The sequence below is a fragment of the Muntiacus reevesi genome, chromosome 8, assembly GCF_963930625.1.
Source record: "Muntiacus reevesi chromosome 8, mMunRee1.1, whole genome shotgun sequence".
NCBI lineage: Eukaryota > Metazoa > Chordata > Mammalia > Artiodactyla > Cervidae > Muntiacus > Muntiacus reevesi.
The window spans coordinates 19,138,751-19,152,343 of NC_089256.1; the positions used below are offsets into that span (position 1 = coordinate 19,138,751).

General features: G+C 44.0%; 1 protein-coding gene across 1 annotated transcript; it reads right to left on the bottom strand.

Moving 5' to 3' along the window:
* Positions 1-1,199: 1,199 nt before the first annotated feature.
* PSMG1 (proteasome assembly chaperone 1) lies at positions 1,200-13,499 on the bottom strand. The gene is made up of 7 exons (XM_065943077.1): positions 13,337-13,499; positions 11,965-12,071; positions 10,786-10,937; positions 8,537-8,599; positions 5,900-6,098; positions 4,714-4,850; positions 1,200-1,410 (listed from the first exon to the last, which is right to left on the bottom strand). Exons 1-7 carry the CDS (start codon positions 13,468-13,470, stop codon positions 1,336-1,338), a joined length of 867 nt encoding a protein of 288 aa, XP_065799149.1. The 5' UTR covers positions 13,471-13,499; the 3' UTR covers positions 1,200-1,335.
* Between the last annotated feature and the right edge of the window lie 94 nt (positions 13,500-13,593).

Here is a 13,593-nt window from a genome sequence, read left to right on the forward strand (position 1 = left end):
GAGGCCGTCGCAGGATCAGCCAGGCCCCAGGAACTCATGTCACACACCCAACTATGGATGTGGGAGCCGAGAGACCAGCCAGTCAGGGACACCTGCCCAACCTGCAGACTCAAGATTGACAGAGAATGCATTAGGTCTCCAAGTTCAAGTGTGGGTATTAGGTAGTAGTATTATGGCTAGTATACAGGTTAAGTTACAATTTTGTTCTCAACTGCATGGCACTTCGGCTTAAAATTCAATAATCTAGCTTTTTGTCTTCCTTCTTAGTATTGATGGGGCTCTTTCAATTTACAAAAAGTCTTTCAAAGTCTGTCTTCATATTGGAAGAAATTGTTGTCATTAATTACTGTCTCTGGTCTGGTCCCTTCTTCAGGAACAGGCTGTCTTGCATCATTTTCTGCTACCTTTCCACTCCTGTCCTTCTGCATCTAAGGACACCACCTCAGCTTAATTCCCATCGTAACAGCTTTGTTTGTATTAAATACTGTAATATACATGCAATAAATAGTACATGTGCTTACATGACATACTGCATTCTATTGCCTCATAATCCCGATTTTAATTCTAAGGGTAAATTTTGGTTTCTTTCCACATTTCTTACACAGTTCTTAAATTTTCCTTTCAGCTAGCTTCTTTAGCACATACATTCTCAATCTCTCAGAAGAATCCAAAGTCTCTGAATTTAAAAACAGCCTGACAGGCATGGTTCTGTCAACTTCACCATTTTAAAATTTATCTTTGTGGATGCAGGTTACGGTTTAATGAGTGGTTCTATGCAGCAGTGCAGCTCCTTGGAGCTCATCACCTCCTCACATTCTAATGAGAACACAGCCGCAATGGAGCTGGGGACATCAGAACAACAGCAACATTGCAAACAGTCCAGAAAATCCGGGGAACGAAGTTGCCATTAAGAGATTACTGAAAGTCATGAAACTCACAATATAGAACCTTTCCACATATTAAGACTCACCAATACCAGATCATCAGCTTTCAGGTATCACATAGAATTTTTGCACTGAAGTATATATTTTGCCATAATAGTAACACTTGTTAGCTGTAGCTATAGCTTTTTAACAACTTAACTGTCTTACCTTAAGACAGTCAAATAAGACAAAACCCCCACCTTGTGGATAAAGAGAACCATCTGGCTTATTTCAGGTGTGACTAGAACTACCATAAACAAGGAACAGAAACTATAATGAATTTAAAATAAGTTTATTCTGTTAACACCCTCATAATACACCTGTGGAAAAAAGTAATTACAAAACAGGGTACGCTGTTGCCCTTAAAGGAATGGATGGGCGATAGATACACTGTACAAAACCATCTTGGGAATCACGTGTAAATGTTACTCTGAATCTCATTTGTTGTCATCAATTTCTTCAGTATCTCTGTGCTCTGGGGAATATCCTGAAAGGAGAGAAGAAGTGTTATCAAAGTGAGAATGTAGTCAGAACAAGGCACACGTGTCCAGCCCCACTACTGACACAGACGCAGAGAGGACACCGAAAGGACAGGCCCCGCCTCTCACCTCCGCACCTGACGGACGGGACCTCTGAGTGGGTCCTCTTCAACCCTGCCCGAAGCTCTCTGACAGGACCCCAGGCCTCCAGAGGAGTCTCGAGCCCTTGGACGGACACTCGCCTCGGTCACCTCCCCCACACGTGCTCACTCCTCCCTGCACCCCGACCGAGGGTCCTCCAGTCTCCTCAAACGCACCTGAGCCTGCCCACTTCACGCCACCCGCCTCCCTGGCCATGTCCCCTCCGCCAGGACCCGCCCGCCCCTGGGGTCCCGCTGAAGGGCCCCTTCCCGTGGAGCCTCTCCTCGGCTGACCTCACCCCCCGCCCACCCTGGCTGGCAGCTGGCACCGGGCAACCTGTGCCCCATCCAGGCCGTGGGCACCCAGCACCATGGGGTCCACAGCAGGGACGCAAGGGAATTCCATCTTGTTCCCAACTTGAACTCCATCCTGTTGACCAAAGAGCACTTCAAGAAGAACAGAAGCTCTGCCCTAAGCCAGGACGACTGTGCTCAGTCACTAAGAGGACAGTGCTCTTCAAAAAGCCCCTTCACCCTCCCACAAGTCATCATGTTTACAGCAAGAAATGAAAAAGTAAAAAGAAGTTAACTACATTTCCCCTACAAAGGATGTCACCTGAAGGTTGACTTAAACTCTACATGACAAACGGTTTACAAGTCTCAGAACAAGTACAGAATATTCTGGGTCACTGGTGCCCTGAGCACTGACTACGCCATCAACAGAGCCCTTTCACGGGAGCCTCCGGACAGCTCTGCTCCCCGCCCTTCACCACTCTCACTGCGGAGCTGACGGCTGCCAGGCAATTTGCCATAAAAGAGGAAATAACTGCCTACAGTCTGGACTTTGCCACCGCCGAAGGACTCTCATTTCTTTGTCACTGAGTCTCAGCCCTCACAATGGTATGCATGGTGACAAGGAGACCTGGTGTCTTAAAACAGGGGACTGTGACAACTACGGACACCGACATGACAGAAAACATGGCGACAAAACCCAGGGGACCACATGCAACACAGAGCCAACAGGACTTGGCTGTGTGGTTCAGGAGACTCACACCGGGGCTCTGTATCAACCTGGGGGGGGGGATGGGGAGGGCGGTGGGAGGGACGTTCAAAAGGAGGAGATGTATGTACACCTATGGCTGATCCATGTTGAGGTTGGACAGAAAACAAAACTCTGTAAAGCAATTATCCTTCAATAAAAAAATAAAATTAAAAAAAACAAACAAAACAAAAAAACCCAGGGGAAGTGTGACACGGGAGCATGAAGCCAGACTGCGTGCTATATAGAAAAGAGCACATCCGTGGCAAAGCCTTTGGTGATCTTCAGGCGCAGAGTCGGGTTCACGCTTCACACAGAATTTAGAACGTCCACCAACGGACATGTGAGAAGGGGCCAAGAACAGACAGTGCAGAACAGGCTTCACAAGATAACAGCAGGCTCAGGCCACACATCCACATCCCAGGCCTGGAAACTATAAAGGGAGAAATTCTGGTGAAAAAGACGAGGTGCGATGCTGAAAAGGGAGACAAATCAACAAGTCTGTACCTATATACACACACACACACGTATGTTCACATGGACGTACAACCTAGAAGACTAGTGCTTAAGTACAACCCACAGAACCCATTCTTTGCACAGCACTGCCAGGATGTAGATACATTTTAAATGTATTCAAATATTTTGTGCTTCACAATAAAATCTGTTTGTTATTCATTTCTCTTGTTTCACTATGTCCTTTTTAATGTCCCTCTTTTATTTTTTCATTATTTTATCTCTCAAAACAAAACTGCCCCTCAGACAATTAGCTAGGTGGTGACAACGTCTGCAGTGAATGAGCTCGAGTGGCCATGACGTCTGTGGTGAAGATGCCTGGGGGCCAGCACCCAGAGTGAAGATAGCGGCCACGGCCCCTGCTCTTGATGAGGTGGGAAGAATCGATCAGGTAATCACAGATGCAGGCAATGCCACTAGTTACCACATCCTCAGAAAGGGATGCTAAGTACAAAACAACTTGTCTGAGAGGTTATCCATGACTCTAGCTAAGCTGAAAGATAGACTTGAATTATACCAAGTTAGGACTTCACTCTTGCTAATTCAGTAAATGCCCGAGGGCCTTTGACACATCAGACTAATGAACTGGGGCTACCACAAGAGAAAACGCTCCCATGTAGGTGACAGTCTAATTTATGAAACCTATGAAATCAGCTGACGCCACCAGAAATTACAAGGAAAGCTGCCCTACTACTAATGGCAATCCTAGAATAAAACAAGGCTTCCAACCTGGAATAATGCTGTTATAATCTCGTCCCCTTAAGGAAGAAGTTCTTCAACCAGGAGTTCATACTGTCAGTGAATCTCTTAGGGAGAAGAGGGGAGTCCCTGGACTACCTGAAATTACTGGCAAAACCTTTCTGTACATGCTCTGATATGTGTTTTTCTGGGAAAAGAGCCCACATGTACATCCAAACTGAGAACAGGGAATGGATTTAGCCCATCTAGTCCCATGCAAAATTAAGTCAATAAACATTACGATAACTTGATCCTTACTATGCTCAAAAATGCCTTCTCAAAAATTATACTTTCTAGGAACTTCCCTGGTGGCACAGTGGATAAAAATCCACCTGTTAACGCATGGGACCAGGTTCAATCCCTGGTCAGGGAAGACCCAACATGCCACGGAGCAAGGAAGCCTGTGCACCACAACTATGGAGCCTGCACTCTGGAGCCCATGTTCCACAACAAGAGAAGCCTCCGCAGTGAGAAGCCTGAGCACTGGAACAAACAGCAGTCCCAACTCGCCTTAAGTAGACAAAGCCCATGAACAGCAACAAAGACCCAGCGCAGCCAAAAATAAATTAATGTAAAAAAAAAAATTACACCTTCCAAATTAGAGTTACAGAAACTTCTTGAAGAGTGAAACCATCTTCCCTCACGGACATCTGGGATTTAGAGCACTGGCCTATCCTGACAAACATGAACAAAATATTCTCCAAGTTTCAGAAGTGTATCTAGAAGAACACGTGACAATCACGTGGAACCTGCCAGACCAGCAGCTTTCTCTTTACTTGGGGTGAAAAGGACCTCTATTTACTACTTAGGTTTCACATTCAATACCACACGTTTATGTTCACTACCGAGTTCATTATTAAGTCAATAAGATAGAGCCTTACCTTAACCAAACACTTTAAGCTTCTGGAAGAAAGTACAGGCTTAAAAGCTTCAACTGTGATCAGGTCTAACTTCATCACATCAGTGTAACACAAGTACAGAACTGCAGGGATTCTCCATACTTGGCAGTAACTCAAAACTATGAACAGACAAGAACAAAATCACTTAGGTTTTCTGTTATACAATTTTAAAGTGCAACACCTCTACCTCATAAAGGCTGCTTTTAAAAATAGTCGTCTCTGTTGCCTCTTTTAATCATTTACAGCCATTTTGAATCAATTATAATGCATATTTTCTTTCAAAGACAATTTACTTTCCTAAGTTATCTTTTGCTTTATGAATAAGATACAAGATTATAATTTTGTTGACTGCACTGAAGTAAATTAAATGCATATAATAAATATATAATGCATTGTATGAAACATTTGGCCATTTGTTCTAGTAAACTTAACATTTAAAGTTTAAAAAAAACTTTTATTTATGAACAAATAAGTGAATTATATACTATAACATATTAACCACTAAAAAGTGAGAATCAAAATTTGATGTTAGGGTATAATTGGTAATATGAATAAAAAATAAACTATTAAAGTAACTACCAAAATTCAGTATCTAAAGGTCTATTCTGACAATTAAAACACACTTTGCCAACTTTTCATGCACAAACAAATGACATCTAATACTGGCTTGCATGATAAGTTATCAACGCTAGAAACAAACGGCAGCTCTGAGTTAAGAGCTAAGAACTCTGACCTGCTCTCATACAATGAATGTGTGTCTACAAAGTTTAAACAGTCAAACCAAATATAACATGCAAGCGTGCTAAACTGCTCAGTCACGTCTGACTCTTTGTGACCCCATGTACTGCAGTCTGCCAGGCTCCTTTGTCCATGGGGACTCTAAAGGCAAGAATACTGGAGTGGACTGCCATGCCCTCCTCCAGAAGATCTTCCCCACCCAGGGATCGAACCCACTTCTGCATTAGCAGGCAGGTTCTTTACTGCTGAGCCACCAGGGAAGCTACAAAATATAACATACCAGCAACTACGGATACTGAGGACTAACACCAACACACTGGTATTGGTCACCATTAACAAATACCTCAGAAAGATCTCTACTTGTCCCAGTAACAACTATGAAAAAAGCAGTAACAAGAATAGAAGTGAATGTCATGCACTGCAATACTACCTGCTGCAGGAAGGTCGTGGACAATATTTGGTTGTTCTAGCAGTGAACAGAAGGGAGGCTCTTTGAAATTCTGAGTTTTTAGAGCTTTCAGGAAAGGAGTATGAAGGCTGCTGGTAGATTCTGAAGTTTTATAGTCAGTAACATGGCGACATGTGAGAATAGTGACTTGCATATTCTTCCTTGGACAAGAGCCAAAAACCTAACACAAAATTGATTTCAAATTAAAATAGATACATATTTTGTGACAGAACAGAAACATCCCTCAAGCTATTTACCTAACACCATTCATATAACAGTGTACACATATGCTCTGAAGGGCTGGACATGTCAATGGAAAACAGAGCCCCCGCTCTGCTGTCCCCTCACTGGGGTGGGACTGATCTTAATTCTGTCACTTTCTAGCCAGGTGACCTTCTCCAAGTCACTTCCCCCACCTGCGAACTAAGGACAGAGGGAGGTGTGATCTGAAGTCAGAGAAGTCAGAACAAAGAGGCAGAGCAGCTGCTCTAACAGCCAGGGACGCCATCACAGGCAAGGGAGCCTCAACTACAAGCACCTGTTCACTCACACCCTCCCCGTCCACCGCCGACGCCTGTAGGCGATTCTTTTTGTTTTGCTCCAGTGTTTGTTCAGTTTCTAAGAGCACCACTTGCCATCAGTGTTGAGAACAGCGTTACACTGACTGGAAGCGGCACCCATTCTTTACTGGAGAAAGCGACATAATTAAGATCCTACCTCTAAGAATGCTCCATTTAGACTAGTGTTGTATTAGCAACAGGAAGTGGTCCTCTCCTTAAGGCATGGAGTGATGGGTTTAAGAGCGCTGTACTGAGGATGCTTCTAAGAACATCACCTGCAAGTTGCACTCGTAACAGTGTTACATCAGTGAAAATGATTCTTAAATTCACTTTTAAGTGTATTTCCTTTATAAATCAAGTTTCAACTGCTCAAGGCCTCAATGTCCACCTAAGTTGATATTTCATGGATTTCTAAGGACTCTTCCAGCTTTTAAAATCTTTGGTGACATAAGAAAAAGGAAGAAGCTATCCTCAAGGGGAAAAAAAGAGTAGATTTTAGATCTCTGCACCTCTTCTGAAAATATTTTATGAAGAAAGAAAATGGCTATTTCAAATAGCAAGAGGACAGAAGATTTTAGATCATGTACTGTAAATGATCTGTAAGAGTATTTTAATTATAGCATAGCTTTATAAATAAACACAGAACTTAACATCATATACATTTATAAGCAATGTTCCATTTAAGAGATATAACATTATTCACAAGGCCTGATTTATCATCCTCCCTGAATACTTATGTTTTGGAATACTTTGTTTTGGAAATGCATAACTTTACACTTTCTCAAGTCTGAGAGAGGAAAGTTATTCCACAGTACAAAACATCATACATAAATTAATAATACAAATTAATACAGCTGTTTTCTATTCTTCTGAGATCTATTTGAAGTTATGGAGTCTCTCCCTACAAAATACACATAGGGACATAAAGTAAAATCACATATATAGCCATCAGAACATTCATAGACCTTATCTGAGAATTCCTCCTTTAATCAAAACTACCACCAAAAATTATAAAGTGCATTTTAAGTATGCCAATCTGGTTTCAAACAGGTGTGCACGAAACTTATCTCTAATGAACTTAATTATATCTATGTTTAACTGACATTAAATATATATAAAAAATAAATATAAATACATATCTATATTTAGCCTAACATTTAAACTGAAACATTTATAAGATGTATTGAAAAGGTTTATTTCATTAAAAAATAATACACAACTAAGAAAATTATGATCATTCCCTAAAATTGTTCAGTTCAGTTCAGCCGCTCAGTCGTGTCTGACTCTTTGTGACCCCATAGACTGCAGTATGCCAGACCTCCCTATCCATCACCAACTCCCAAAGTTTATTCAAACCCACGTCCACTGAGTCGGTGACACCATCCAACCATCTCATCCTCTGTCAGCCCCTTCTTCTCCTGCCTTCAATCTTTCCCAGCATCAGGGTCTTTTCCCAATGAGTCAGTTTTTCGCATCAGGTGGCCAAAGTATTGGAGTTTCAGCTTCAGCATCAGTCCTTCCAATGAATATTCAGGACTGATTTCCTTTAGGATGGACTGGTTGGATCTCCTAGTTAAATTCTTCATTGAAAAATATTTTACTGGGCACATACAATTGCTCTATTCTCCCGCAAAATGAAGACTCAATCGATCCATCCTAATGCTAAGAACCATGGCTGCAGCTCTGGTGTGAGTGGCGGCTTGGCGCCAGCCCCGTGAACCCAGGTTGTGAGCTCAGTTCACAGGGGCTTCCCACCTCGCGGCCCCACGTTTCCAGGCAGCCTGGGCACCATGGCCGGTTCTTACCTGTGGCTGTGCCCTGCTCTGCCTCTGCTCTCTGGGTAACTTGTTTGCAAATGTGTTACATTTTCAAGACCCACGATCTTCAGTACACGCTGGTTACATGTGCCCATGTTCTTTTATTCTTTATGTTCTAAAACTCCTATAATATTTCTAAGGGAAAAAGCAAATACTTGCTCTACATCAACATCTGACTACACAGGCTTTTGTGTAAAGACAATGAACCCCGATACGGCAGCAACCCCAGATGAGACTCTCACCTTTTCCAGCCACTGATACTGCTGATCTTCGGCCACGTAGCAACTGCACTGGCAGAGCATGATCTGAAATCAAATTCCATGTTTCCTGTCAGGTCAAGCAAACGTTACACACACCCCACGCTGTCATCACTTATGTATCATGTGAATCCCAACACAACCCTTGGATAACATTTGGTTTGCTTAATCTGCTACCGGCTTATTCGTTTTTCTTTAAAGTTTAAAATTTTAAGAACCAAGCCACAACTGGCAAATAGTGTCAGAAGACAGTGCACAGTGACAGCACCACCGCGAGGGCTGGCACAGGAGATTCTGAAGAGGCTGTCAGTAAACACTACCAGCGTCCTCTTTACAAAACAGGGCTTAACGCCAGGCCTGCTGCCCTTCTCGGGGTCACACACTGTGAAGACCAAACTAAAAAAAAAAAATCACAGAAACATCAAGTGCTACGAGAGTCAAGGGCAACAGTCCAGCCACATCTCAGGCCAGCCGTACCCAAGGACGGGGTTGATGTCTGGAAGGTGGTGGTAGTCTAGAAGCCACGTGCTCAAACTGAAAACCCGCCACACAGCGGTGTCAGAGGGTAAGATGCCTGATCATCAGTGCTCGTGGAACGACAGCATCCATAAAGATCAACCATGTCCAAATATCGGCAGCAACAGTCACACCTGATGATGCAAGCGGGAAAACATGAAGCACAAGGCCCAGTGGTTAAGACCCCGCACTTCGACTGCAGGGGCCGTAGGTTCAATCCCTGGCTGGGGAACTGAGATCCCACAGGCAGCATGGCACAGCCAAAAGAAAAAAATTAAGCACAAGAGGAAAAAAAGGGGCCCAGGGTTAGGGAGAAGAACAAGACTAGATATGTAATTAGTTACACACACAGGGTCTGAATAGTCAAGACACCCAACAAACCAATGGTAAAACTAAACACAGTAACCGAAAGTTCTCCTGCTTGACCTCCAAGACGTATTCTACAGCGAAAACTTTCCACTAAGGATCAGAAGAAGAACGTGCTTAATTCCCTTACTATTTATTCCCCATAAATACTGGATGCTTACAAAAATCCTTATGTAAATTTTAATAACGTTGGATTACATGTTACAGAAACAAACTGTAAATATTATAAAATCAAATTTTATCATTTTCAAGGCTAACATTACAGTATTACAGAGTTACTGACATCTTCCACTGTCTGAGCCCCTGGCCCTGGCCTCGGTTCAAGCGTCCAGCAGCAGTGGAAGAGCACTCTGTCAACAAGCAGGTGGACAGACAGGCATCACTTGCGGGGCTGCCTCACCAGCCTAATGTGTGTCCCCAACTGTGCTGCTTTCTCTGAATGGTCCCAAGGACAGAAGATGTGCTCAGTTGCTCAGTCGTGTCCGACTCTCCGTGACCCTATGGACTGTAGCCCGCCAGGCTCCTCTGTCCATGGGATTTCCCAGACAAGAAGACTGGAGGCGGGGGGGTAGCCATTTCCTCTTCCAGGGCCTCTTCTTGACCCAGGGATCGAACCTATGTCTCCTGCCTTGTTTCCTGTGGAGCCACCTGGGAAGCCCAGGACCCAACAACAGGACTAGGATAAATGCGATCCAATGGAATCACTAGGTGTCAGCTGCAGAGCATGTTTTATAGCTCAACAAATCAGGATGAATTAGGAATTCCCTAGGGGTCCAGCAGTTAAGACTTCACACTTCCACACCAGGTTCCATCCCCAGTCAAGGGGAACCAAGATCCCTCAGGCCATGCAGCAGCACAGCCAAAAAAAAAAAAAAATCAGGATGAATCAGGTAAGGATGAAAGCTCAGTATCAACAGAATTGCATTCAGAGTGCATAAACCACTCATCGGCTCAGTGTTAACTGAGTGTCCAGTCTACAGGAATGGGTTTAGAGCTGAATGCCAGGTGGGTTTAGGGCAACAAAGCAGAACCCCTGCTTCCACAGCATGTACGCATTTTCCCACATTTAGATCTGACAGCTTAAATCATTTTCTGAATGAGGGCAAGGTTTAAGTATCTAATGTTATGGTTTGTTTCTAAAAAAGTTACTTCAGAATTTCTTCAGAAGTTTACCAACACAACGTATTTGCCACATTGATATTATATAAGCAGAAAAATGATTACTACCACTGCCAACAGGCAGAATCCCTCAGTCCAAAAGTAGATACAAAGGAACGTGGAATTCAAATGAACACTACATAAGTGATGCCTAAATAACTCCCACTTATACACACAAGCCAGGCCCCACGTACCGAGGGATTCGATTTCAGGTGATAAAACACACAAAAAGCCTCTGCGGGGGACAGGTGTGCAGTGTCCGTTGTCCTACACCATTCATTCCAGAGTTTAGCACAACCGACTTCTTCCCAGGCTCCCGAATTCATGACAAATGACGACAAAAACGCTGTGAAAAACAACGCACATCAGTTAGTGCTCGGCTCCACAAGTTGTATTTTCTATTCAGTAAAACACAAATTCAGTATCTATGGCTGATTCATATTGTTGTTTGGCAGAAACCAACGCAACACTGTAAAGCAATTATCCTCCAATTTAAAATAAATGAATTTTAAAAAATTGTAAAAAATAAATAAATTCAAGTTGAGAATCCTAATGCTAAAACAGCCATTGAGAGCATCAACCTTACACACATCATCATTGTATAGAAAAAGAAACTGAGGCCTCAAGAAGTTAGAGGCCATGCCCTGAGTTTAGATGATACTGGAGCCAGGAATCAGGAAGACAGGTTTACTGACAGATCTCACCAAACTCTCACACTATAACAGCCTTCTGGAAAATTTTAGGCCAGGAGAACTGTAAATAAGTGAGTCAGCAATTATTTACCATGTACTGTTCTACAGGCACTAGGGGTACCTTACAGGGCAAGGAATCTTCACTGGAGTTCCCCAAGGCTCTCCTCTGAGCCTGTGAACTCCCTAAAATGATACAGGTTTGTGTACTTTTGTGTGAACATTCATTGTTCTAGCTGAACTCTGCACTGTTCCGACTTTATCAAATGAATTCATATATATGTAAAAACCTTATACTGCTTAGTTCTTATGGTTTTAAAGGAGTCAGCTAACTCACAAACATACAGGGACCCACTGTGACAAGGGGCCGTGTGCACACGCCACCTCTGCCCCTGCTGAGTTGGGCCACAGCAGGCCCAGAAGCCCAAGAAAACCTGGGTACTAGAAACAGTGTTTCCTTGACTTCGTAAGTTCCTAAAGCCAAGGATATTGCCCCTAAATTTTATTTTTCAAGTTTCTCAAAAAGCGCCACATAAGCAGGGACAGATTTCATTCAGACACAGTTATTCTGCTATGACTTCTTCTAAAAAAGTAATATACCTCTGAAATCTGTTACGATGGAAAGAAGCAACTTCAGCTTCTGCCCTTTCAACAAAGCACGTAATCTAATGCACTTCCACTTACCTACTGCATTATTTCCTACTGCAATTATAAACTTGGAGCAAGGATGTTTTTCCAGCAGAGAAACTTCCAAACTTGCTTTTGTCTGTCTTCGAAAGAGTCGCACCTCCCTAATAAGAGAAACAGAAAAATGAAAGAAAAGCCATTTAAATGTTGTTGTTCAGTCACTCAGTTGTGTCTGACTCTTTGTGACCCTATGAAATGCAGCACTCCACCCTTTCCTGTCCTCCATACAATTTAAATGCAATTAGTATCATACTGTGACAAAAAGGTTCCCACAGGTATGATTCTGTATTAAGCAGAACGCAAACTTTAATTCTATAAAGAACATAATTAGCATTTTAAGGAAGCAACGGATTCAGGCAACAATAATTCATAGGTAAAACCGTTTGTTGCCCAGTTCATGGAGAACTGTACAAGAGAGATCAGGCTGTCCAGTTGATCCACAGATCAATCTATCTTAGCAACCAAAACAGTGGATCCCTTTACTGGAAATGCAGGTGACAGACACACACCTGAATAAAGGACACCAAGAGGGAGCAATCAGGCCAATCCAGACGGTGGGACATCCTACAGGGCACTCGGTCTCTCAAAGGGGGTGAGAAAGTTGGGGGACCGGGGCCGGGCCGGGGGGGGGGGGTCCTGCTCTAAATACATGGAAGTTCAAGAGATAAAACGTATGAAACTTAAGGTGTGTGCCTTGCCAGGGTTCTGACTTCCTCAAACCCACTGTAAAATGTCGCGTCTGAGACAACTGGATAAATCGGACCACGGACTGGTTACGTTACACAACATCCAAAAAGTATTATCAATTGTTAATATCTAAGAAAACACCTGTATTGTTTGATACGCATTCTGAAAACTGTAGAAGTGAAAGGCCACGGAGACTGGGACCCACCAAAGGGTGGAGAGAGATAAAATGTAGCAAAATCTTCCTAACTGTTGAATTTATGTGACTGGAGGGGCTTAACGTGCCACCTTACTGTTTCCTCTAATGTCTGTGTGTTTGGAAATAACACTTTAAAAAAAAAAAAAGACATATCTATCTGCTGCTAACACACGATGCTAACCAAAAAGTGAGGCGGAGAATACAGTTTTAAAGAGTTGTCTTATATCCATGAACCAAACACACGACAAACTTGGGGGAGGAAAACAGCCCCGCACCGTTGGAAAATGGATCACGCCCGCAGGAAACCACCAGCACCAATGCTGAAGGAAGCCTTGAAAGACGGCAGGAGCCGACGTCCCACCGAGCCGTCAGCAGGCCCGCGGGCCGCCTCCACCCGGCAGCCCCGCAAGGCCGGAGGCCTGGGGGAGGCCGGAGCAGCCGCAACCTCAGGGCCGGCGCGTCCGCTCCGATGCCCCAGGACCTCACCTCTTCCGCGCCAGCTGTCGCCGGACCTCCCTGTCCTCGGGAGTCTCCCTCCTCCCCTCCTCTTCCTCCTCCTCGTCCTCCGTCCCGGCTCGGCACGGCGTCCGCACCACCTCTCCGAAGAACGTAGCCGCCATGCCGTCCCTCACGCTCTCCCAGCCTAACTGCGGTCCCACTGAACCGCGCACGCGCCCCGCCCACGCGCCCGAGAGCACCGCCACGCCCCCTGCACCACCCCCGCGCACGCGCCCCGAGTCCTT

Coding starts and splice junctions, on each gene's coding strand:
- PSMG1 (XM_065943077.1), bottom strand. CDS start 13,470: ATGGCGGCTACGTTCTTCGGAGAGGTGGTGCGGACGCCGTGCCGAGCC. Junction 12,072..13,336: donor CGACAGCTGGCGCGGAAGAG/GTGAGGTCCTGG, acceptor TTCTCTTATTAG/GGAGGTGCGACTCTTTCGAA. Junction 6,099..8,536: donor AGTATCAGTGGCTGGAAAAG/GTGAGAGTCTCA, acceptor ATTTTGTGTTAG/GTTTTTGGCTCTTGTCCAAG.